The sequence below is a fragment of the Crocuta crocuta genome, unplaced genomic scaffold (assembly GCF_008692635.1).
Source record: "Crocuta crocuta isolate KB4526 unplaced genomic scaffold, BGI_CrCroc_1.0 scaffold367, whole genome shotgun sequence".
NCBI lineage: Eukaryota > Metazoa > Chordata > Mammalia > Carnivora > Hyaenidae > Crocuta > Crocuta crocuta.
This window is the reverse complement of record NW_027527936.1, coordinates 6,333,695-6,360,386: the sequence shown is the minus strand read 5'-3', so window position 1 is coordinate 6,360,386 and position 26,692 is coordinate 6,333,695. Positions and strand designations below refer to the sequence as shown.

Below are 26,692 nucleotides of genomic sequence, written 5' to 3'. Positions count from 1 at the left end.
TCTGGTAGAGGAGACAGATGAGTAAATAGTTACAGCTCAGTGTATTAAGTTTGCAGAGTTTGGAACTGTGAAGTGGTGGTGGTCCAAGCCAGGACCCCCAGCTATTTAGGTTGAATATTGAAAGGAATTAAGTAGGCTGAGGTAACAAATGGAGAAGGGGCAAGCCAAGGGCATGTAGGCAGAAAGAATAGTGTTCTCAGGGCCACTGAGGCTTAAGGTTTATGTCTGGAAAATCTACTTGGCGGGAAAGTAGTTTGAAGAGTTATATAAAGTGATGAAAAATGTGGTTGGGAGGTAGCAAAGACCAGATTTATTCGATCAGGGATACTTACTGAGTGCCTAAGATGTGCCAGGTATATTCCAAAGCTGACCTCACAGAGAGGAACAAAAAAGTCATGGTGCTTAAATTTTGGTAAAAATTTAATTGTTTAATTTAATTGTTATATATCTGTCCTGTATGCCAGGTTTTTTGTTTGTTTTTTGTTTTGTGTTTTTTTGCTTTTTTTTTTTTTTAAAGGAAGTATAATAACTAATCAGGAAGTCTATGGCTTTAAAAAGAAATGATGTGGATTTTATTCTAGACGATCAGCCATTATTAACATTTTATTTTTCATGAAAAGGAAAAATACTCTTTAAAGACAGAAGAGGAAGGACTCTTTCAGGCCTCTGCCTTCAGGCTGGTAAATCTAAACCATTCAGAAGATATGGTTTCCCAAAGGAAAAGCCAAATATCACTGTATGCTTCACCTAACATGGTCCTTTATCTTCTATTTCACTTTGAGCTTTTGGGTTGATTTAAGATTTAAGGAAACACTGCTGTTTATGAAAAAGATTTAGAATCATAATCCTCATAGCAGCACTTGAAAGATGGTTAAGAACCCATCTTCCATTTGACCAGTTTGAGATACAGAAAAAAGTAGATCTAAGCTTTTAGAGATACAACTTTTGATGTCACCTTGAGCATTAATGGAGTAAGGTTTATAAATCTTCACTGACTAATCACAAAGCTCCTTAATTGCTCTGGTTAATACTTAGCATTTATTTATCACTTATTGTATGCCTGGCCAGCCCTGTTTAGTACTTACTTTACAGCTATTCTTTCACTTAATTCTAAAAATCCTGGGGGCACCTGGGTGGCTTAGTTGGTCAGGTCATCAGGTCATTATCCTGCAGTTTGTGAGTTCAAGTCCCGCATTGGCCTCCATGCTGACAGCTCAGAGCCTGGAGCCTGCTTCAGATTCTGTGTCTTCCTTTCTCTGCCCCTCCCCTGCTTGTACGCTCTCTCTCTCTCAAAGAATAAATAAACATTAAAAACTAAAAATAAATAAAAATAAAAGTCCTTAAAAGTGTATTTTATCCCTGTATTACAGATGAGGAAAGTGAACTCAAACAATTTGAGGAATTTACTCAAGATCACAGTAAATTAAACAGTTGAGATACAAGTCCAACTCNTCCTCGCCAGCATCTAGAGTTCTCTGATTTGCTCATTTTAGCCACTCTGACTGGCGTGAGGTGGAAATACAAATCAAAACCACACTGAGATGCCATCTGACTTTTAAAAGTTGTACTGCCCATAGTGAAGTAGCCCCAGTTAAAATGGAGCTTTAGTATTAAAGATAAATGTTTGTATAAATAAAAGAACAGTATAGCTGATAGATACAAATTCAGTCATCCTACCAGGATTAACTTTTACTAATCTGCCTTCTTTCCTACCGTATGATCATTTTTTCAGCTTGGAGTCATGAACAAACTCTGGCTATTTATAATTATTCTTATTTTTGCTTTTAGTGGAATCTAATCAGAAAAGCTCATTCCAAGAAATTCCCAAACTTAATGAAGAACTACTCAGCAAACAAAAACAACTCGAGAAGATTGAATCTGGGGAGCTGGGATTGAACAAAGTCTGGATAAATATCACAGAGATGAATAAGCAGGTAGCAAATGTGTGATTTTATTTCTGGGTAAGCTGCGAATATTTAGTTAGTTTAGTATGAATTTGTAGGTATAGAGCACTCACTTCCAGTTGTTTTACTTTTTGAAATGATATTTTGTGTACTGTGGTCCAAACACATTACAGTCAGGTAGAATGGGTAGTAGTTCTGCATTTACCAAATATTTAAGATGTTAGCTCTTTCTGCAAAGGAACAGTTTTACCAAGTAGAGTAGTTTGGAGGGTGTTAGAAATTCTTGAGTCAGCTTTTCCTAAGGAGCATTATAGATGTCAGATAAAGAATGTCATTCTAACCTCAAAGAAAAATGGGTAGTCGATTTATATTAGGTTATGAGAGCTTATTTTGTTTAATAAGAGTTCATAAATTTCCAGTTGCAGCCTTGTGTTTAGTGCTGTACACTATTGGAGGAGGTAGCAGAGTTGGTTAAATACCTTGGCCAGGCAAGCAAGTCTATAGAAAAACTTTTTCAGTTGCTAAATTGGCCAGTTCTCAGTAGGCATTGATTCCAAAAGAGGGGTTCTGCCACAGGAAAAGGATTAATGCAAAGGATGTTGATCAAGAATCTCCTACATATGAGGTGCTATACTTGCCACTACTCATAGCCTCCGTCCTCAGTTTTTGCAGTTTAGTTAGAAAAGCTGTGCATTGGCAAGAAAACTCAAGTACCAAGCAAATGGTATACCTGCAAAGTATTTAAAAATAAATATACCATCTTCGTTGGAGCTAAGAAGATATTCTCTTCCTCAGAATGGAGTCGCAGCATTCAGAATCAGCCATTGGCAGGGAGCACTGTACTAGAATAAAGTACTTACACACATTTCCAAAGCTACGCTCATCTTTCAGCAGCAGTGTGAGAGGGGCAGTTCGGCACTTAAGACCAGGGATCAGTGGCCTGTGACAGTGGCTTTCAGACTTTGGCCTCGAACCCATAAAAATAAATGTTTTATGTCGTTACCCAGTAAACACCTATCTACATAACATATATGGGTAACCTAAATAAAACTTTCTGAAAATAGTAACTTACCTTAATATGCCTTATGATATTTTAGTTTCTATTCAGTTCTATTTCACTCTTTTTAAATCACTCATGAAATAATTGGTGGGTTGTAGCACCTAGTGTTTACTCATTATCATTTATCTTTGGACTCTCAGTAATAAAGGAAAAGCAAGTATTCACTCCGTTTTTGTAAAAAGAATAGGATAAATTGTAGCCTTGCTTATATTGACAGAGCAAATTAGCAGTTTGGCCAGAGATTATATCAGGTGAAAATAGACCACAGCAAAGCACTGAGAAATAGTTAATTATTAATTAGCATCTTTCACTGGAGCAAGCCATGGATTCCATTGATGTAGTCAGTCATGGAGAGGCAAGAATGAAATCTTTCAAGATGAAGAGTCTGTGTTACCCTTTCCCATCTCCTTCACGTAAACCAGCATTGTGGAAAGAGTCAAAGGAGATATTGGTACTTGGTGTGAGAGGTCACACACATTTTCAAATGTTTGCTACATACTTTGGCTTCTGAGCTCTCTTTAATCAGGAATCTAGCAACAAAAGAATCATTTTGTTCTTGGCCTGGCTGTTATTTCTAATGCAAAAAATACCTGGGAAGGCAGGTATACAGAAAAGTTTACTTCGGTTCCAGGGTCCCCTGTATAAAACTGGGAGAGATTGAACTGAAGCCCTTTCCATTTTAGTCCCCATAGATCTTCAGACATGAGGGGACTAATAAGACCGGGCTGATGCAGAGGAATTCTCTTCTGGCAAGGGCACAGGAGGATGTGTGGTAGTGAAGTGAGCTTTATCTTGGTCCAAGGGGAGGCCATCACTCTCTGAGTGATTTTCTGAAATTCATGTTACACATATCTGTTGATGTGTTCAAGTAAAACGTATTTGTCCTAAATCAAAATAGGTATAAAAATAAAATTAGTATTGGGGTACCTGGATGGCTCAGTGGGTTAAGCGGCCAACTTCAGTCAGGTTACGATCTCACGGTTTGTGAGTTCAAGCCCTGCATCAGGCTCTGTGCTGACAGCTAGCTCAGACTGGAGCCTACTTCAGATTCTGTCTCCCTCTCTCTCTGCCCTCCCCCTGCTCATGCTCGCTCTTGCTCTCTCTCTTTCTTTCTCTCTCAAAAATAAATAAACATTAAAAAAATTAAAAAATAAAATGAAATAAAATTAGTATTTAACCATATTTCAATCTCTAAGGGTAACTGTCAGTTAAGATGCTTTTATTGGCAAATTACTTTTTAAAGAACAACTCAGAGTAGCTTAAACAATAAGAAAATGGATTATACTACTTAACAAGAACCGTCCTTATCACAGTATGAGTTGAAAAAAGAAAGCCATTAATTTGAAATAAGTTAAAATCAGATTTTGCATTGGAAACCTTTAAGCTACTAGTTAAAATCTCATTTACTTTTCTGTTTTATTCATGAGAAACCTCTGATTTCATACGCATAGCCATTCTCAACCATTATAGGGAGTCTCCTCCCCCTTCTTTGCAGGCTGTTAATTCAACAAATGTTTAATGAGCTGCTCTTTTAGAATTAGGCCTTGGATTCAAAACCAAAAATGATGTGACTTCTGCCTCAAGGATCTTACAGTCAAATGGAGGAGATGAGAGTAAACAGTTGTAAAACAGCCTCTTGAGCAATAAGAAACAGGTCCCCATGAGTGCTGTGGGGGTATTTTTAAATATGTATTAACCAAAATGGCTGGGGCCGGACAAGGCTTCTCAGGTATCTTGAGCTGAGTCCTGAAGGGCACGTAGGAGTTGGCCAGGTGAATTTTGCAGAAAGACGAGTGTCATAGGTAAAGCACTAGTGAAGTTGATCCTCATTTGGAGAGTCCATATTTGTGAATTCACCTACTTGCTACAATTTGTAACCCCCAAATCTTTACTTGTGGTGCTCTCACAGTCATCCACTGACAGGTGGATGTTACCCAACACTAACATTTCCAGTTGATGTCAAACAAGGTAACACTCCGCCTTGTTTCAGCTCACATACTGTAAACAGATTTCCTTTTCAAACTATAGTTAGTGCCATGTTTTCACACTTTTGTGGTTTTTTTGATGATTTCACTGTTCAAAATGTCCCCCTAGCATAGTGCTGAAGTACTCTGCAGTATTCCTAAGTGCAGGATGGCTATGATGTGCCTTACAGAGGAAATACGTGTGTTAGATAAGTTTCAGGCATGAGTTCAGCAATATACATTTAATAAGGTGTCATTAAACAGAAACACACATAAAACAAGGATTATGTATTATATTGATCAGTTGCCAAAAACATGACCAGAGAGTTCTCAGGAACCTAACCCTCTACGTCCCTTAGGAGCAGTGAATTAGTTCAGTATTCACTAACTCAACATTTGCTGCAACTTTCTAGAACATAACTATTATGAATAATGAGAATATATTCTTTGTCCAAAAGAATAGATAAATGAAAACCAGTGTGTTTAGAGAATTTTAGTAGTTCATTATAGCTATAGTTTGGCAGAAAGAGGCCAGAAATAAGGATACGTCAGCAAGAGCCAGAGGACCTTGAGTACCTTTTTATAGTATGTTCTATATCCCTTTTGGCACTCAGTCCTGCTACCTTATGTTATAGTTATTTGTGTATGCATCTAATTACACAAGAAGGTTATACACTGTACTGTGAACTTTAAGCATGATGATGGGAATGATGATGGCAGTTAAGATGACAACTGCCATTGATGAAATGTTTTCTTTGTGCAGTCCACTCTTATATGCACTACATACTTTTTTGCTTCTATAGCCCTTTGAAGTAGGTGGTTATCTCCATTTTACATATATGAAAACTGAAACTCAAAGAGGTTAAGTAGTTTGCTCAAGGTTACACAGCTGTGTAGCATTGCCAGCATTAAAGTATTCAAGGCATGGGAGCCTGTTTTCTTTCCAGTTTTCCATTCTGCCTTACATCTTTATATCCTCTATAGGATCTTTATATCCTCTACAGGATATAAAGTGCTCAGGAGATGAGTTGAAAGGTTGTGATGTCAGGTTCCTCCTAAGAGTCATTATTCAACGTTGATGATTATCTGTTTTAGTAACTTTTTTACTTACTATTTAAAGAATCCTTAATTTTAGCCCCAAAGCAAAAAAAGCAGCATTTCAGATTTTATAGTAGGAGATGGTCTGATAATCAAATGGTCTACAGTAGTTATTTTTAATTCTGCTAATGAAAAGTCATGTAATATGCATAAAAGTCATGAATCATCTTTTGGCTGGAATGTGGGATTTTTTTCTCAATTCAACTTTTTAGACTCTTCGAACTACAGCATGTGACTTTTAGAGATAAATTCTGTCATACTTGAATCCGATTTGACATTCTAGAATGTCTGTCAGAGACTAGAGGAGTCCTAGAGATAGTAAAAGGAGAGTGCCCCTTGTCTGTCCACTCTAGTTCCACACGTAGCTTTGCTGAAATTTTCCACAGATATTAATACTACTCCAGTCTTAAGAGAGGGGTGCTGACAGATGGAGGCCAGCTTTGCAGTTATGGGAATATAGTTGAGTCCTAGTGACCAGAGTGGGGCTCAGGCTTTATAAATAAGTCCTGAGTGATGTTTGGTAATTAGAGAGTTAATGGTCAGCGCATACTCTTTCAGAGAGGCAACTGATACCGTAGGCCTGGCTTTCACCTGCTCCTCTGGTTTTGGGTTAAGTGGTGGCTGTCCCCAACCACACTGGTCATTTGTGGGGGATTTTTGTTTTTTGGATTTTTTGTTCCAGGTGTCCCCCACCCCTGCCTCCATCCTACACTGGCCATTTGGGAGGCAATTGCCATTCTTGAGATACTTCTGAGTAGCATCAGGCTCTACCATAGCCTCAGGATATTGCCATACCTGGGAGAATAGTGTCTACCTAGATCACTCCACCTAGAACACAGCTTGTATCTTTTAGGATCTGGCCTATTGTCAGTGGAAGGAATTTGTTCCCTCAGGTGGCCAAAAGGTAACTGCACAATTGATGGGGCATTTGGAATAGCCATGGTCTCGCCCATCAAGTTGGTATTGAGTTGGTTGTGTACATACTTTGGAGTACTGAGTAAAACATACTTGCCTGGAGGGAGGCCTCCTTTCTAGCACTTTAGGATTGAGCCGAGCATGTTCAGATAGCCATGGAAGGCCCAGTTAAGGGCTTGGAAGAAAGGGCCAGCCAAAGAAATCTATTAAACCCTTCCAGAGTTGCAGTGTCTTTCTACTCTGTGTATATTTCTTTTCCATCTTTTTGTCTTTATGAGTAGTATGTATATACATAAGTATGTATTCTTACGTAAGGCTTAATAAAATACATAAGGAATTCCCTTTCAACCCCCATCTCTGTATATTCCCTCTTCACACACACATTTGTGGTCCCCAATGGTGTTCACTGCTATTAGTCTGAGCTGCATTCTTCTAGTCCCTTTCTAACAAAATCATAATAGCTTTTAATACGAATTAGCTTATGGATTAGGGTGTGTGTGTGTGTGTGTGTGTGTGTGTGAGAGACCAAATGGATGGAGTCATTCAGTATATATACTACAACTTGTTTTGTTCCCTGAATATATCTCTTTATCCTTAGCAATAGACATTTATATGGTTTCTAGCGTCTTGTTATTACAAATAAGGAAGCAGTAAATACTCTTGTGCATACATCTTTGTGTACATAAGCAAGTTATGTGTAGATAGATTTCTAAAAATGAAATTGCTAAATTAAAGGATATATACACCCTAAATTTTGACAGATACTCCTAGATAACTTCTTACAAGTCTTCTCCAATTTATATTCTCATTAAGAATGCCTATTTCCTTATGTCCTTTTCAAATCCCGGTATTATTCATGTCTTTTTAAAGGCGTGGATTAGGGTCATCTGGGTGGCTCAGTGGGTTAAGCCTCTGACTTTGGCTCAGGTCGTGATCTCACAGTTCTTGAGTTTGAGCCCTGCCTGTTTCGGATTCTGTGTCTGCCTCTATCCCTTGCTCGTGTTCTGTCTCTCTCTCAAAAATAAATAAACATTAAAGGCGTGGATTAAAACAACCTCTGTAATGTAATTGCTACTCTTAAGAGGTTTTAGTTTACTGAGAATATCTCTCTCTGGACTGAGGTTTCTCACCCACATTGATTTCAAATGCTTAAAGTTGGAATGTTGAAGAGTATTCTGAATATTTTGGAGCATTTATGGAGAATTACATTTTCAAGTGATTATTAAATTTCACCTTTAAAGAGCTAACACTTATTTGGTATTTTGTTTGTACCATGTACTGTGCTAAGAACTTTAGTTATGTATCTTATTTAATCCTTATGGCCTGTATTAGTCATCTTTCACTGTGTTACATTCATCTCAAAACTTAATTACTTAAGACAACAAACATTTATTATCTCACAGTTTCTGTGGATCAGGAATTTGGGAGCAGCGTAGTTGGGTGGTTCTGGCTAGGATCTCTCCAAGGTTGCATTTAAGAGGTAGGCCCAGGCTGCATCATGTGAGGGCTTCCCTGGGACTAGAGGATCTGCACTCATGTGGCTGTTGGCAGCAGGTCTCCGTTCCTCTCAATGTGGGCTTCTCCACGGGGCTGCATGAGTGTTCTCACAGCACGACAGCTGAGCGAGTGATCCAAGGAGGACCTGGTGTTTTTAAAGACCTAGTGTCCAAAGTTGTGGTCGCTTCCACTGTATCGTGTAGGCTGAAAGGGAGTCACTATAGGGACAAGCCACACTCGGGAAAAGGATGATGTCTCACCTCTTGAAGGGAAGACTATCAAAGACTTTGTACACCTATTTTAGAACATTCAGACGTCCCAATGAGATGATTGTTGTTAAATAGTTTTTATTGTTTTAGCCATTTTATTGGTGAGAAAAATGAGTCGACTACTTATTAGGCTTATCTCCTCCTTTCTGGCCTCTACCCTGTACTCTGCTTAGACTAGTCTTCTCGGTGTCCATTCTAGACACAGAGTGTACTTTCTCAGCAAAACATACATTCTCTCGGTAAATACTTACCAATGCTTGTCGGGGTGCCAGGCATATTATGGAAAATGTTAAAATACACATGGTCCTTGATGTTGTGGAGCTTACAGTCTATTGGAAGAGAGAATCCTTAATCAAGTAATCGCACAAATAAATTATTGTCATTTTGAAAAATGCCATGAATGCCTATTCATGCTGTTGCTCTCTATTTCCTAATGCCACACTCACCTATTTAACCTAGAAAGAATACCTACTTTATTTTTATGTATAAAAATCCTTACTTCTCCATCAGAGTCTAATTTGAGCCCTCCTTTAGTGGAGCCTGTCCCTTTCAGCCTACAAGAAACAGACTAGTTTCTTGTTATTAAGATCTGTTCAGTTTTCATCTCCTTATAGAAGCCTTAGCTTAATCTAATCTACTGTTTGCTACCATCTAATCTAAAGTAGCAACCTGATCACTCATCGAGTCAGTTTTATTTTCTTTTTTAAAAAGTTTTTAAAATGTTTATTTTGAGAGAGAGCGAGCAAGCGAGCACACAAGTGGGGGAGGGGCAGAGAGAGGGAGGCACAGAATCCTAAGCAGGCTCCAGGCTCTGAGCTGTCAGCACAGGCTCTGAGCTGTCAGCACAGAGCCCTACATGGAGTGCGAACTCACAGACTGTGAGATCAACCTGAGCTGAAGTCAGATGCTTAACCAACTGAGCCACCCGAGCACCCCAAGTCACTTTAGTTTTCTTCTAATGCACCTCACTGGCCAGTATTTTCCTTTTTTTTTTTTAAATTTTTTTTAACATTTATTTATTTTTGAGAGACACAGAAAGAGTACAAGCAGAGGAGTGACAGAGAGAGAGACAGACAGAATCCCAAGCAGGCTCCAGGCTCTGAGCTGTCAACACAGAGCCCAATGCAGGACTCCAACTCCCGTACCGTGAGATCATGACCTGAACCAAAGTCGGACACTTAACTGATTGAGCCACCCAGGCACCGCACTAGTGTATTTCTTATATAAAATTGTCTGTCTCCTTGCACTAAGATGTAAATACCACAAGATCACTGATATCTGTATTATTCACCACTGATATGGAATAGGGCTTATTTGTTGTAGTAATGAATGAATAAAAATTGGGCCAAAGTCCCTGAACATACCCTCCTAAAAGGAAAGAGGTAAAGAGAACTCAGTTCCTAAGTTCCTGGGCTCCTTACTGGACTTCTTATTCTGAACACACTGCCACTTGCTCCAGGAACTCTGCTGAAATTCTTTGCTAGTACTTAATCTGATGCTTTTCTTCTTTGTTTTTCTCTTACCTTCTACTAGGCTGTAAGCTCCTCCAGAGCAAGTCCCATGGTCTTGTTTGCCACCATCTCCATAGTGCCTGCAGCAGTGCTTAGCACAGAGATGCCCGGCATTTGTTGAAGGAAAGAATGAAGGATCAGGTTTACTGCGAGCCCTCTGGTGCCTGCCACAGTGTTAGGCACATAGTGGCCAGAAACTTTAGTGGTTACTCAGTGAGGCCATTCTGAGTATAATTGCTATTGGTAGAGCTGTGTCCTCATCCTAGAATTTGGGACAGGAAAACAGTTTGGAAACAGTTTGGAACTAAGAATCTTTCAAGAATGTTTTGAGCCACACTATAAAGGTGTTAGAATATGATTTCTACAGCCTGAAATTACATGTTATACAGATTTCCCCAGTCCTCATTCAGGAGAGAAATCCAGCTATTTAGAACTCTACCCCTAAATAGCAGAAGGGAAGACACATTTTATTTTTATTCAATTCCTATTTTAATACATGTACTGATTCAGTCAGCAAGTCAGTGGATATTTATTGAGCCCCTTCAGGTACAGAGTAGTACTTTGGTTGAGCTATTGAGTTTGAAATATTAATCGCATTGTTAAACCAAAACTGAATCCCCAAGTAGTTTAAAGTGTTGTATAAGTTCCTGTAGACTGTATTTTGTGATGATGGGGTTTTACTTTATAATGTATGTTCCCACTTGGTCAGCAACAAAAGTTCAGTAAATAACCAAGGTGTTCTTTTTTCTTTTTTTTTTTTTTTCCAAAATGAAATCTTTCAGGGGTCCTTGATCATTAGCTTCCTCTTTGTCCAGTTGTTGAAGGATTGTGTTGTAATTACTGCATCTTTTTGGTAACTTAAGATTTTGGATCTTGTGGCTGCCAGGAGTAGGATAGGCAATAATACTTGCCTTTCCCTTTTTGGCACTAGTGTTCAAATTGGGCAGGGAACAAAGAGGTATTACTGCTGCCTTCCAGATCTTGGTTCTATCCAGGGTGCTGTAGTTCCTCTCTTCTTGTGAGCTGACGGGTATAATGTCTGGAGAGCCTTCATACTGTCAGCAGCCATAGAGTCTGTGAAGGAAGCATTCATTCTCCAAATTCTGTTTTCATTATTTGTTACTCTTTTCCTTTCAGATTTCTCTGTTGACTTCTGCAGTAAACCACCTCAAAGCCAATGTTAAGTCCGCTGCGGACTTAATTAGCCTGCCTGCCACTGTAGAGGGACTTCAGAAGGTAAGTGCTGTGTTTGGGCACTGAGATTAACCTGTTGCTGTAATTTTAGCTTCTTAACGAGTTTTCTTTGAAAGCATGGCATTTGGAATCCGCTGCTCCGTGAGGGCAGTAATAGAGCGTATCACTGTGTTCTGAACAGTTCAGAACATCTCTGTTTTAGTTCAGTTAGTTGGGTCTTTAATTTGCAACAGGTGAGTTTAGTTGTGGTTTATATGGATTCACACCATTTTATTTGGTTCCCTGAATCCCAGGATTTCTCTTCTGGGACTCTTAGGTTAACAAACATGGGTTTGCTTCTCATCACTTGCCTTTTCAATTCATCATCCACAATGTCTTCATGAAAGACCACTTGTACAGGAGAGTTGCTCTGAATTGCTGGGTTTTTTTCCTGGTTAAGAGGTTTTTTAAAAATAATAATTTGAGCGAAATGCAAAAATTCAAAGTTTAGGAGATGATAGGTGTTGGCAAGGATGTGGCGCAAAGGAAACTTTCAAAGCCTCCTGCTGGGAGTATAAATTGGTAAAAAAAACATTTTGAAAAACATTATATATTATTTTATAAAGGTTAAGGTGTACATCCTCTAAGCAGTTTGCTCCTAGGTACATATCCTAAACTCTAGGGCCTAGGCAAATAAAAATAATTTGGAATTTGTTTACTTGATCCCTAGGATTTAGGCTCAGAGCAGGAGGCAGTGACCAGGCAGGTGAATAACATAAAGCGATCTGTAGAGCTGAATGGGGAGAGTGGTCAGGGGTAGGAAGGAGAAAGAGGTGCCTAATTGAGACACAAGCAACATTAGCCCCTGTAGCAGGAAACGTAAGAAGGGATTCTGGAGCAAGGGAGCTCTAAAAAATGGGTACCAAATCTAGGATCTTTGACTTTTAAAAGTTAGTGTGTGATAAATTTGATTTGATTATATGCCAGGCTCTGTAAACCTAGAAATTATTTCCACAAAGGAGTGAAACACTATGTCACATGCAGAAACAGAATTTTCTGTTTTATAGCCATATGACCTATGTGCTCTGTCTCCATAATTTGCTGTTTATCCAAGATGATCATCTGCTTTACAACCTAAAGTGGGGGAGGGAGAAGGCAGGAGGACAACTATAATAAGGTAAATTCTTCTTGCTGTCATTCCCAAGGGTCAAATGGAAGAAAGGTAGGCTTCTGTAATCTTCAGCATAGAACCAACTGTGGCACTCTTGCATTAGAAAATGACATTGAGGGGCACCTAGGTGGCTCAGTCGGTTAAGCGTCTGACTTTGGCTCAGGTCATGATCTCACAATTCGTGGGTTCAAGCCCCGCGTCGGCCTCTGTGCTGACAGCTAGCTCAGAGCCTGGAGCCTATTTCGGATTCTATATCTCCCTCTCTCTCTGGCCCTCCCTGNAAAAAAAAAAAAAAAAAAAAAAAAAAAAAAGAAAGCAACATTTAACAAGAAAAAAAAAAGAGTCCAACTTCGGCTCAGATCCATGGTCTTGCAGTTCATGAGTTTGAGCCCTACATCAGGCTCTCTGCTGTCAGTGTGGAGCCCACCTCAGATTCTCTCTCCCCCTCTCTCTGCCCCTGCCCTGCTCTCTCTCTCTCTCCCTCTCTTAAAAATAAACAAACATTAAAAAAAGAAAGAAAGAAAACAACATTAGTTTATTGCATTCATTAATTCAATAAACATTTGGGGAGCTTCCTCCAGTTTGTGCCAGGCACTTGGCAGGTGGTAAGAATACTCGTTTCAGGGTTTTGCTCTAGTGTTCACATGGCTCTGTCAGCTGCTTCCTTTAAAAAAAAATCTTGAACAAGAGCTTACTGTCTTGCATCCTAATGGGCTCATACATCCAGCAAGAGAGGATTCTCTAACAGTAGATGTCTTTGAATGCCTGTCGCTTCTGTAACAACAGCTTGCATAGATAACACCCCAACTTAGAGACTTGTACCCAGTGTGTTTTCTCTTTGCAAATCTGTGTGTTTATACTGTCAGATAACTACTTTTAATACAAGTGGCTCGGTTTTGAAGTGGTAGGTCATCTCAGATACCTGACTTCAGTGTATCTTGTGATTTTCTTAAATGTTGAAAATGTCATCTCTTGGGATTTTGGGTTCTTGGCTGTCAGTGTAATAAAAACAGCCTTGGCTAGAAATATGTATTTAGTATAAAACCAACAAAACTGTCAGTATATCTTAATAAAAGGGGAGCATCTGCCAAATAGTAACACTCTTCTGGATGCTTCTCTGAGACAGGCCTTGTTAGAGTGATGGTTTCGGAATCATGTTTCCCAAATCCCCAGTCCACTTGGGCTCCTTAAGCCTAATGAAGACAAAGTAAGCCTCTACTCGCTGTCCATTCCACTCAGCAGTTGCTGATGGGATTCTAAAGCAAAGGGAGGAACAAATGCTGCCACATGGAATTTTTCCTTCATCTCTGCAACACTGAGTCCCCCAAAGGCAATAATGGTTCCACCCATTTTCCTGTAAAAGCCCTCATTTGCTCGTGACACAGTGGCAGTATACAGTGTTAGCTGTGGCCTTCTGCCTGTCTGCTCTACCACAGGGCTTGGTAAGGGCTGTTTGTGGGAGAACCTTATCTGTGGGTCCCAGATTTATGAACTAGATTTTTTTTTTAAGACTTAGTTTTCCTCTAGGAAAAGTCCTTTAAATTGGGAAAATTATTTGTCTTCTATATATAATTTTATATATACAGGTGATCCTTTTAACAACATAGGTTTGAGCTTTGCAGTCCACTTGTATGTCGATTTTTTTTTCAGTAAATATAGTACAATACTGTAAATGTATTTTACGATTTTCTTTTTTTTATTTTTAGTTATTTATTTTGAGAGAGCAAGCACATGCACACGAGGGAGGGACAGAGAGAGGTGGGGAGAGAGAGAATCCCAAGTAGGCTCCTCTCTATCAGTACAGAACCCAATGTAGGTCTTGAACCTACAGACTCTAAGATCATGACCTAAGCTGAGACCAAGAAAGAGGCAGTTAACCGACTGAACCACCCAGACGCTCCTCTTCTGATTTTTTTCTTTTTTTCTCTTTTATTTTATTTTATTTTTATAGTAAAATCCAACTTTACTTTTTTTATTATATAATTTATTGTCAAGTTGGTTTCCATATAACACCCAGTGCTCATCCCAACAAGTGCCCTCCTCCATGCCCATCACCCCCCTTCCCCTCTCCCCCACCCGCATCAGCCTTCAGTTTGTTCTCAGCATTCTAGAGTCTCATGGTTTGCCTCTCTCCAACTATTTTTCCCCTTTCTCCTCCCCCATGGTCCTCCGTTAAGTTCCTCCAAATTCACCTATACGTCCAAACATATGGTATCTGTCCTTCTCTGCCTGACTTATTTCGCTCAGCATAACACCCTCGGGTTCCATTCACGTTGCTACAAATGGCCAGATTTCATTTTCTCATTGCTATGTAGTATTCCATTGTATATATGAACCACATCTTCTTGATCCATTCGTCCGTTGATGGACACTTAGGCTCTTTCCATGTTTTGGCTATTGTTGAAAGTGCTGCTATGAACATTGGGGTACATGTGCCTTTATGCATCAGCACTCCTGTATCCCTTGGGTAAATTCCTAGCAGTGCTATTGCTAGGTCATAGGGGAGTTCTATTGTGAATTTTTTGAGGAACCTCCACACTGTTTTCCAGAGGGGCTGCACCAGTTTACATTCCCACCAGCAGTGTAGGAGGGTGCCCATTTCTCCACATCCTCGCCAGCATCTATAGTCTCCTGATTTATTCATTTTAGCCAACAACAATATCTTTATTGTAAGAACATAGTGTATAATGTATATAATATACAAAATATGTGTTAAGTGCTTATGTTATTGGTAGGCTTCTGGTCAATAGTAAGCTATTTGTAGTTAAGTTTTTGGGGAGTTAGAAGTTATATGTAGATTTTTGATTGCATAAGGGGTCAGCACCTTAACCTCTGCATTGTTGAAGGGCCAACTACATATAAACATAAACGTGTAGTTTCCTGTTAGTTGTGTCTGCATATGCTATGTGAAATTCAATTTGAAGAGACTGGAAATAATTAAAAACACTGGTCAGTGCTTAACCTAAAATTACAGTGATAGACCCAAAAAAATGGTGCAGTGCCAAAGGAATGGCAAAAATTGAAAAGACTGAGGGTATGAATTGAAAAGAATATGAGGGAATTGGAATTCTCCTACACTGCCAATAGGAATGTAAAATGATATAACCATTCTAGAACAGATTTTGGCAACTTTTTAAATAAAGTAAAAAGCTTTTTAAATAAAAAAAAAAAGCATGTATCTACCATATGATCAGCCACTCACCTCCTAGGTATGATGGTGATGAGAAAGCATATGAAGGGAAATGAAAACATATGCCCACATAAAGACTTGTACATGAATGCTGATGGCAGCTTTATTTGTACTAGTCAGATAGTGAAAACAACCTAAATGTCCACCAACAGATGAGTAGTTAAATAAATTGTGATGTATCCAGATGATGGAATGCTTCTCAGCAACAAGCTAAGTGGCTACAGCATTGATTAATCTTAAAATAATGAAGCTGAGTGAAAGAAGCCATACCAATAAAACAAAAAATGAAACCAAAAAAACTCCACATGCTCATTCACTGGTCCTATTTATACAAAATTCTAGAAAGTGCGAACTGATATATAGTGGATCAGTGGTTGCCTGGGGGCAGGAGAGGGAAAAATTACAAAGGGGCCTGAGGAAACTTGGGGGTGATGAGTGTTTATTATCTCGATTGTGCCAATGGTTTCCCAGGTGTGTATATATATGTCAAAACTTACCAAGTTACAGGTTTTGAATATATGAGGTTTATTGTATATCAGTCATATCTTTAAAAAGCTATTAAAATTTTTGAAAAGGAAAACCCACTGATCTTACAACATGTATCTGTTCAGAGCGTAGCTACCATTGGCAATACTTTAAACAGTGTCCATCTCGCTGTGGAGGCAGTACAGAAAACTGTGGATGAACATAAGAAAACCATGGACTTACTGAGGAGTGATATGGTAAGGAAATCTACAAATGCTGCAAAAAGTCAGCATTCTGCCTACCTTCTGTGTAACAGGAACAATACCAGTTACCCATTTGTCTAAACAGACCCTACTAAGCACCTTGTTAAAAGATGTAATGTGTAAATTAAGCAGTTAAGGTGGGTAAAATTAAAAACTGAGTCTTTTACAAACATAGTGGAAGAAATAGTAAGATACAATAGTTCATGGGTTGAATGGGTAGGAACGAAAATGGAGAAGAAGGAAAGGAAAGTGTCACAGATATTAAGTGCTACATAACAAATCACCCTAAACTTTGTGGCTTAAAACAACATGTTGTTATTTCTCTCTATTTTGTGGGTTAGGAATTCGGGCAGAATGCAGCCATATGTGTGACTTCAGCCTGCACCATGTGAAACAGAAGAATACCCCCATCCCACTGAACCCAGTCAACCCACAGAATCATGGGAAATAAATTGTTGTTTTAAGCCACAGAGTTTGGGGATGATATGTTATGAAGCAGCAGATAACTGAGACAGAAGCAAACCCCTGCAGTGCTCAAGAATTGTTTCCAGATGTCTCTTAGTGTTATGTGGGTGTAAGCTATCTGCAGTCATTCAGAGGCCTTAATTCATCACCTAGTGGGTACTCTGCTCCATGAAAGATTTATGAAGGGTGAAAAAGATGGCACAGCCCTCACTATATGTACGTGAGATCAGGACTATTCACTCACACAAAGGTTCCCTAGCGTCTTCACTAATTTCTAGGTCTATCCCACATGTTCTTCTCAAGCTTTAGAGTTTTGACTTTAAACCAGGCATTTGTACCCAGGAGACCTGGGCTATATTAGAGCTATAGAAAGGGGTGGGGGGTGGGGTTTCATTTCTTCAAAACCATTCCTCACTGTTATTTCGTGGGGCTGACCCAGAGGAAAAAGCAGTGCTAGGTGTTCAGAAACTCCGGATTCTAGTTCCAACTCTGCTGCTGAGTAACTGGGGGATTCATAATAATAAAGATCCCTAACTCAGCAGTTCTTTTATTACTATTATGTTAATATCTGGAGCATTTTCTCAAAGTAATTAAATATTTTCCAAAATAACTTTTTTTCCTAACTCAAAACTTCATGCTGTAGAGAACCATGGAATTTTTTCTGCTTGGAGTTTTTTTTCTTCTCTCTTAACTTTTTTCTTTATTGTGCCTTTTGTTTCTTATAAAAGCAGGGTTGATAAAATATCTAGGATTTCAGGGAAAACAATTTATTTCCCCCAGTTGCATTCTATTATAATTAAATCTGCCACTTTTAAACTTCCATAGTTGCCAGTGGTAATCCTCCCACTGGCACATTATATACTGAGTTAAGTCATAGGTACAGATTCTGAAAGGTTAAGCCGTGCAAAGTTTTTCCACTAGAGGAAAAGAGGATATATAAACGTGTTATACTTCAGTGTCTTCAAAGAGAGACCTGAGCAGTGGGAAGAGGATGGGAAAGGAAGGGTAACCTTCAGAGATAAATCTTGGCATGTGCTGTTAAAACAGAAAAGCTAATTATGGTGCATGACTGGTTGTTGTATTCAGTGCCCAAGGCCAGTGATTACATGACTGGCCGATCTTTGAATATACAAACCTCTTTAGTCCTGGGGAAATGATGACACTAGCCAAGTTCAGACTGAGTTCTCAGGCCCCTGGGAAGTTACAGTGATTCTACAGTTTCTCTGAGAGTACTGAAGGCAAATGGAGGGGAGGGAATGGAGAAGAGGAGGACTGGTTTCTGGGGAGTTCATCCCGTTCAGAGACTGAGAAACAGACTGGGGAGATCTCAGTTCGCTGAGGTGTCTGGGTGCTGCTGGTCCAGTCCACACTTTAGGCTGGCATCCCCAAAAGTATCTGGTGCCCTCAGGACCTAGCACAAGACTGGTCACCCTATAGGCTCCTGGGAACTACGTGTTGATTAATTGTGGATGCCCTCTTTAGGAAGGTAGAAAGTTTTGGGACCATCCCAGATGGTAATTACGTGCCTCTGCGAACTTCCATTCCTGTAAACAGAATCAGCACTTCTTGAAAGAGACCAGTGGAGGCAACCAGAGCAGTCCATCACCTTCAGCTACATCAGAACTGGACAATAAAACCCACAGTGAGAATTTGAAACAGGTACTTTTTGTCTCTGGCTTAACCCCCTGTGCCTGCAATGGACTCTGGGGTCCACTTGAATAGTTGGGCTCCGTGTTGGGGGGCCCCATCCCATGCATATATTTGCCTGCCTGAGAGTTGAGCAGGAGCAATGTGTGTTGCTATTTTTGGGGTCCAAAGTGTCATCCTGACTCTTCGTTGGCACTCTCCTTTTTTCCCTGCATGTCAATTCAGTGGAGTAAATTCCTTTTCACATCTTGAAAGGCATAGAATAGCCAGATTATCCTGAAACTGTTTATGAAAAATAGAGATCTGAACAAGTTAACGTAACAGAAAGCATTTTAGATGCTTTCTAAGACTATAGACAAGAAGAGGAAAAAGACTATTGACTTCAGAAATACATTAAAGAGAATAAAGGAAATCTTCACTAAGAATTCCTGTCCTGAGTTTAATGCCCTCTAAAGCCTATAGTCATCATTCCTTTTTAAGTAGCAATCAGTACTAGAGGATGTCAATAAAAATAATTGAATCTTGTACTAAATAATGCACTACTTGTTATGGTTTTGCTACATGAGCCAATTCAGTAATTGGTATTGTTCCTAAGGTAGTTTTGTTCTGACAAATTAGGTTAATAGGTGTTTCAGTTAATAACCCAGCAAGCTTTCCTGCCAGCAGGTGAGGTAAACATTGGGAAATCAATTTCCAAGCTCTCAGCTTTCTGGAACCAGAGAGTGAATCATGTAGGTAGTCCCCCTTTCCTCCTCCTGTCTAGCTGAGGTCAAACAACTCCAGAGGGAGTAAACTCAGAGCAATTGAGAGTGGAGGGACAAAGCCAAGACAGACAATCAATGGTCTAAACCAGGAAAAGGAGTTTACTTCGGTAACATGACGTGGTAATGGTTGTTAGTGCTGCTGGCCTGCTTGTCTAATGTATGTCTTTAGCTGGATTCTGCAATTTGATTTATTTCCACTCCAGGATATCCTGTACCTTCACAACTCTTTAGAGGAGGTAAACAGTGCCCTAGTGGGGTACCACAAACAGAATGATCTTAAACTCAAGGGATTGAATGAGACAGTCAGGAACCTTACCCAGAGAGTCAACTTGATAGAAACAGATCTGGTTGCTATGAGCAAGGTAGAAAAGCAAGCGAACCTGTCCCTCAGCGTGGTAAGCCTCTTCAGTTCTTCTGTGATATGTTCTGTGTTGCAGTGTGTTTTGTCTGCATGTGGATGGCACTCCACAGACTTTTCAGCTGCAGTCTCCAGGCTTATTTGAGAGGCTACACCTGTGGACTATGCTCCATCCTGCCTCCTTTCATCTCCACACTGGCTCTGTGATGTGAATAGCATGGGTATAGTTAATTAACCCTGATCTGGGAAGAGAGATGCAGAGGGGCTCACTTGCTTGCCAAGGCTTCACCACAGGCTGACAGCAGAAATGACTAGCTGCCTATTATGTTACCAGAGACCCATCTGGTAGGGAAGCTCTGGTACATGTTTCCAAGAGAGGTCCTCTTGCTCTTTTTTCAGTTGTTAGGGGTGGGAGCAATGACAGTGACCATAACTGAAGAATCTTTTGCCCTTCCTTTAAGCCTGAACTTGGCTTTTCAGATTTATCCTGCTTTGTCTGCATGTTAGGGGGATCCTTTGGCATCTAATGTGAGAAAGCCATTTTAAAACAGACCAGGTCAGACCAGCTCCTCACCTAGAGAGATCATTGAGTCCATCCTCCCATTTTATGTGAGGAAACAGTGACCTGAGTTATTGGTGCTGGCAGACCATGTGGTTTACTGGTTTTCATGCTATTGTTAATATGTGTTTTTCCTATATTGTGCTGGGATCCATGTGGATTGATTTTTAATATCTGCAGGCCCCACCCTTAAAGATTTCCTACAACAAAGACACAGGCATATGTGAAGAAATGGATACCTAAAATGGGGAGTTGTAGCATAAGTTCAAGTAAGTAGCAAAGCTAGAAGCAAGCCCACAAGTAAAGTTGAACTCCGGCACCTGCAAGGCAGGGTTTGAATCAGCTCTGTCTCAGTGGAGCCTTGGCGGCTTGGCATGGCTTTGAGAGTGTAGTCAGAAGACCTGTCCCCACTCCTGCTTTATGAGGGCATGGGATTTACTATACAGCTGTGAGGATTAAAGGAGCCTTGTGTTATTTTACTTAATTTATTTTTTAATGTTTTTATTTTCTATTTATTTTTGAGAGAGAGAGCAGGGAGAGGCAGAGAGAGAGGGAGAGAGAGAGAATCCCAAGTAGGCTCTACTTGTCAGTGCAAAGCCTGACGCAGGGCTCAAACTCACAAACCATGAGATCATGACCTGAGCCAAAATCAAGAGTCAGATGTTTAATTGACTTGAGCCACCTAGGTGCCCTAAAGGAGCCTTATTTTAAAAAGCCCCTTTGAACTCAACTAAACTAAGCAGGGGCTAGGAATTTGTGGTGGTTTGATGAGTGTTGGGCCTTGAGGTTTTCAAGGCCAATTGTAAGAACTTGCTGCCCAGACTCCCCATACAGTCCCTCCCCCTCCACTTGATTTTTCTCCAAAAGAAGAAATTGTTAATAGCACTGTGTCCTGTTGTTTGTTTCTTCCAACGGCATCATGCCTAGCTTGGCTCTGGGTATAAGTCCCATCACCTTCTGTACTTCAGACGTGTGACAGTTTGTGAAGCAGTGGTTTCAGCTTTGTGTCTCAGCAGCCTGTCTCCCTCTCTCCTCTCTCCCTCTCTCCTCTCCGTTCTCCTACTGGTATTTCTGTTGAAAGTGTTCTGAGAACCTTTACGTTTGACTACTCTGTTTCAAAAGTGCTAGATGTTTAAGTTTTAATGTTTGCCTTTAATCTTACTGTTTTTACCCTTTAAGATGGATGATAGAGCTGCCACTCTGAAAAGAGAGTCCTTGCATCAAGGAACCAACAGAACATTAAAAGCCCAGAGCATAGAGGTAAGTAACAGGGGGCTTATTTTGAAGTAAAAATAATGCATCAGCATCTTTGTGCTTTTGAGGGGCAGTTCAGTTGGTACAGTGTGCAATTCTTGATCTCGGGGTTGTGAGTTCAAGCCCTACGTTGCGGGTAGAGATTACTTAAAAACAAAACAAAACACAACAGCATCTTTGTGCATTTGAATGACTGTTTCTTTCTCAAAAGGAGCACTTTGGTTTCATTTGCTGAGACTTCAAGACAAAGTAATTACTAAATTAATAGTGAATAAGTGAGTACTTTGTCAGGCAGCTACCCTGACAAACCCTTTTCGAGGAGCTGGGGTGACCACAATGAGCAGGATAGACATGTGACCCTTATTCTGGTGGAGCTCAAAGTCCATCAGTCAGAAAATCATTACTACATAATTGACTGTGAGTATGATACATGCTACAAAGGAAAATTACAGGGTATGATGAGGGTGTTAACAGAGGTCAGGAAAGCTTCCCTAAGGAAAGAACTTTTAAGCTAAGACAATAAGTTATCTGTACTAATGACAGAGAACAGAGGCATAGGTCATCTAAAACTGGTGTCTAACCTAAACATTTATTTTTAGATTGCAGTCTCAATACATACATAGTCCATTTAAGCCTCAGCCAGTCCCTTTCACCTTGTACCTTCCTGGTTTTTTTGTTTTTTTGTTTTTTTTTTTAAGTTCTTCCCTGACATACTGTCAAGATAAGACAGTCTGTGATATGCTTTGATGTCCCAGGAAAAAGAGTTTATTTGCAACATTCTCTGTGATTAGAGTAGTGTTCAAAACTATATGATCTGGGCTAAGATAAAGTAAAGGCAAGAAGATTGTGGCTGTGTGGCTAAAATACCATCTCAGATGCATATTGTGTTTGAGGAGCTCAAAGATATGAGCTCAGTTCAGAGGAAATGAACTTGGAAATGAACCATAGGACAGGCAGTTTTCAATGTAATATTGTGTATCTATATTTGTTCTTCCTTAACTGTTTCATATTGTCCAGATATATTAAAATTTTCATATTTTGTGAGCCAGGCTTTTGTTGCATTTTCTAACCTCTTCTGCAAAAAATAAATAAATAAAAATACCACACCTGGTGAATGACAAGAAAAATTGAAGATCCAGATATAAATGTTGAGCGTAGAAAGTAACAGGTGGTTANTCAGCACAGAGCCCGACGCGGGGCTCGAACCCACGAACCGCGAGATCATGACCTGAGCGAAAGTCGGACGCTTAACAACTAAGCCACCCAGGCGCCCCTCAACAGTTCATATTTTAACAATAAACGTCAGAATCACATAAACATCAGAATCGCGCACATTTTTTGCCTAAATTTCCTGGTTTTGCTTTCAGACCCTTTGTGTTTTTAACTGTCATCCCAGTGCATTGGTCCCTCTGTCCTATTTCATTTAAGCATCCTAACCAGATATAATTTCTCTTTAATTTCTTCATAAACTCTTCAAGTATTTAGTACCTAGCTTTAGTCATCGTGTCCATATGTTAGCCCCTTAATAAAGGGGTGATCTTCTATATAATTATTAGAATAGAAATGAAGGTCAGAGAAATAATTGAATTAAAAACACACACACACACACACACACACACACACACACAGAATGAGTCCGTGTTCTGACTGAACACAGGATCAGGACCTATCACACTAGCCTAAGCAGTTAGAAAAGCCTAAGCCTTGGGGCGCCTGCGTGGCTCAGTCAGTTGAGCATCCGACTCTTGATTTCGGTTCAGGTCATGATCCTAAGGTCATAGGACCGAGCCCTGCGTCAGGCTCCGTGCTGAGCGTGGAGCCTGCTTAGGATTCTCTCTTTCTCTCTTTCCTTCTCCCTCTGTCCCATTCCCCCTCTCCCACGCTGTGCTCTCTCTCTCTCTCCCTCTTTTAAATTAAGAAAATATTTATATAAAAAACCTAAGCCTTGTAGAAAACAGACTTCTGTCTTTTTATAATTAAATGTATTTTTTTTGTATGTCACTCTCGATCATCCTGGAAATGAGGGAAGGGTGTAGGGAAAAACTTTTTTAAAAAATATAAGTAAGTAAACTTGGTATTAGAAATTTTATAGCCCTATGGCTCCTGCCACCAGTTGAGCCCTCAAGGGCGTGGAAGGGGGAGAAAAGGAAAAGCCAGGGTTGGTTGCCTTTTTTTCTTTTTTTTTTCAAGATGATAAGAGCATAAAACTCTACCTAAAGTTGTCTAGTCACAAGGTAAAGTAAGATAGTCAGGAATTATTTAGTGTGAAATAGCTCCTAGAAAATAATATCTACTCATTTAGGAAATGGGTGTTGCATGGGCACCTGAGCAAGGGTACTATTTCCTTTACTGCTGACACACGCCTGCCTTCCCCCGTCAGCCAAATGTTCACCGTGAATCTCACATTCCCTGTCGCCTAATGTCCCCTTAATGGTCTAGTCTCAAATCCAGCCAGGCCCTCATCAACTCAGTACCAAAGGTATCTCTAATATTTGTTGATTCATTCCTTCATTACCTTTAATAGGGAACCTACTGGAGTCAAGCACTACCTGCTAAATAGGCTCTGGGAATATAATGAAGAATCAGATAAAGTCTTCGTTCCACCTTAAGCCTTCTGTGATCTTTATTTTGGGCAGAAAGAAGATAGTTCAGATTCTCAAGTATCCAAGCTCAGAGAGAAACTGCAGCTGATCAGTGCTCTCACAAACAAACCTGAGAGCAACAGGCCTCCAAACACCACCGACAAAGGTGAGATACTCAGGGCCGGCTTCTGCATATTTCACGCAGGCTTGGGCAGCTCGCCTCCCACACAGGGAGTGGGGACAGGTGTTCCAGCAGGACTGATCAGACCGAGGGAATGATGCCTGAGTGCACCGAGATGAAGATGATACACTTTGGTTTCATTTAGGAAAAAACCATTTTGTACATGATTTGTATTCCAGTCTATTAAGGAAAGAATGGGTAATGTTTAGCTTGAAATAGACTTCTCCATGCTGTCTGCATCCAATTATGGGCAAAAATGTAGCTGTCATAGTATATATTAAACCAGCCCTAAATGTTGTTTATGGGAGTCTTTTCATTACTCTAAGTGCATAAAATTTACTTAAAAATAAATATTAGTCCTTCTGAAAAACCATTAGCAAGTAATGATGGGATCATTGAGTTGGAAAGGCCATTGGCTTTAGGGACATACCTAATCAATATCAGCAGATGCCTCGAGGACATAACTTTTTAAAGCACTGGACTGGATTGGCTTTGACCCCCCCCCCCCACATGAATATTTTTCACTTTGGGGAAAGCATTACAACTTCTCTTACTCTCTTTTGGGTGGGGGAACAGTCTACAGTGGGAGGCCTTATCCTAACATCATGCTACATAACTCGTGCAATAGCCCTCTTTCAGCACCAGCCGATCTGGTGGCACATACCCCGGATCAGGCGCATGGTTGGCTCCTGGGATATCAGATATCCAATGCTGTTCTCACTTGCAGCTTAAACCCTTAGCATCTAAACCTATATAAAGCTAACTTGTACTAGAAGAGCTTCCCGTGGGACCACAGCTTAAACCTTAATGTTATATGAGACTGGTTGATCTTCACTTACCCACACGACATATCCCAACCCATGCCTGTAACTTCACATGGTCACTGTGCTACTTGGTACATATGTAACTGCCCTAAAAGGTGACCATTAGTACTGGTTTATTTTGGTATAGATTTGCTAATACTATAAAATGATTTGTGTTTGTTACAGAGCAAGTACAGAGTTTCACATCAAAGCCATCAGCATGGTCAGAATTTCCACAGTCTCCTGGAGCTCACATTGAGAAAACTGCCCAGCTAAGACCTGTTGCCCTACCAGGAATCTCTAGCATCAAAGGTAAATGTTTATACTATCGAGTAATAGGGGAAATGTTGAAAGCTATAACCTTTTCATTTTTTTAACTTCTAAGAAAAAGAATCATACTTAACATTGAGCACTTCCTGTGAGCTAGATACTTGATAGGACATGCATTATATAATCCTTTTAACAATCCTGAGAACATAAATATTCATGTATTCTGCCCATTTTATTGATAGGGAAACTGCCTAAGTCCACACAGCAAATAACAGGCTGAGGCAAAATTCACACCGAGGCAGTGTGACGCCAAAGTTTGCACTCTCAACCAATCCACAATAGAGTCTTCATTCATTCAGGGAGTGCCTAATTAGACCCAGTGCTAAGCAGTAAAAATACAGTGTAAGACATGATCTACTTTCCTCCAGGATGTGTCAGTCTAGTGGAGAAGGCAAACAGGCAACTATGATACCCTGGGATAGCAAAATACAAGCTGACCCTGTTTGCGAAGGCCCTCTAAAAATGAGGGGTCCTCTGGCTGAACCAGCAAGATAAACATTAGTAAGAAGGATATGATTCATAGAAAAAAATGTGTCTGCCTTGCTTCCAACAGTGTGCACTATTCTTCATGTTTAGTCTCCAGATTTTGCATTCACTAACTGCCTGGAAAATCACTCATTCCTGTCCACCTACCTTTGCCTGGCTCTCCACCCTAGCTTAGATACCATTCCACCAGGAAACATTTTCTTACCTCCCAGGACTGGATTAGGTTCTTCCTGTGTATGCTCTTTTATAATATCTTGTGTTTGCCCCTGTTTAGCACATGTCACTGTGTTGTAATTTCCTGGGGAGATAGAAAATTGGCTTTACTCCCAGCCTCTAGCGTAAGGCCCGGTACACGTGAATATTTGTTACGTGACTGAGTTATCTACAGGCTACAATTAATGTTAAAGCATAGAAGACTTAAATTTCTATTGCCATATAAATGCATTACTTTTTTCTCTTATCTCCAGGCTTTTTTCTCTCTGCCTTCTGGGGAGACAGAAGAATGTTAAATTGTGTTTACTGGCAACACAGGTGCCTTCTCCCACTCTGCATTTATTACATCAAGAATTGATGAGAATGCATGGAGGAAAGACTGTTAGAGCAGATTGAGAAATAGCCACCTTAACATTTGTACTTCAGTCCCTAACATAGGCCTTACATACTTTGGATGACTACACTTTTGAAATAACCCGAAGCAGCAATAGGATTTTTATTTGAATACTGCTGCCAAGTGCATAGCACATTTTATAAACTCATACCCCATATGCACAAAAAGACACATTT

General features: G+C 40.0%; 1 protein-coding gene across 2 annotated transcripts in view; it reads left to right on the top strand.

Annotated features, from left to right (window-relative positions):
• EFCAB14 (EF-hand calcium binding domain 14) overlaps positions 1-26,692 on the top strand; it is a 39,195-nt gene that overhangs the window by 7,043 nt on the left and 5,460 nt on the right. The window contains exons 3-10 of one of the 2 annotated variants that reach the window (XM_077752168.1): positions 1,789-1,934; positions 11,356-11,454; positions 16,364-16,474; positions 18,500-18,604; positions 19,560-19,751; positions 21,453-21,533; positions 24,164-24,275; positions 25,280-25,405. In XM_077752168.1, coding sequence (XP_077608294.1) covers positions 1,789-1,934; positions 11,356-11,454; positions 16,364-16,474; positions 18,500-18,604; positions 19,560-19,751; positions 21,453-21,533; positions 24,164-24,275; positions 25,280-25,405 — 972 coding nt within the window. The remainder of the gene's footprint in view (positions 1-1,788; positions 1,935-11,355; positions 11,455-16,363; positions 16,475-18,499; positions 18,605-19,559; positions 19,752-21,452; positions 21,534-24,163; positions 24,276-25,279; positions 25,406-26,692) is intronic. The other variant, XM_077752169.1, reaches the window with a different exon arrangement.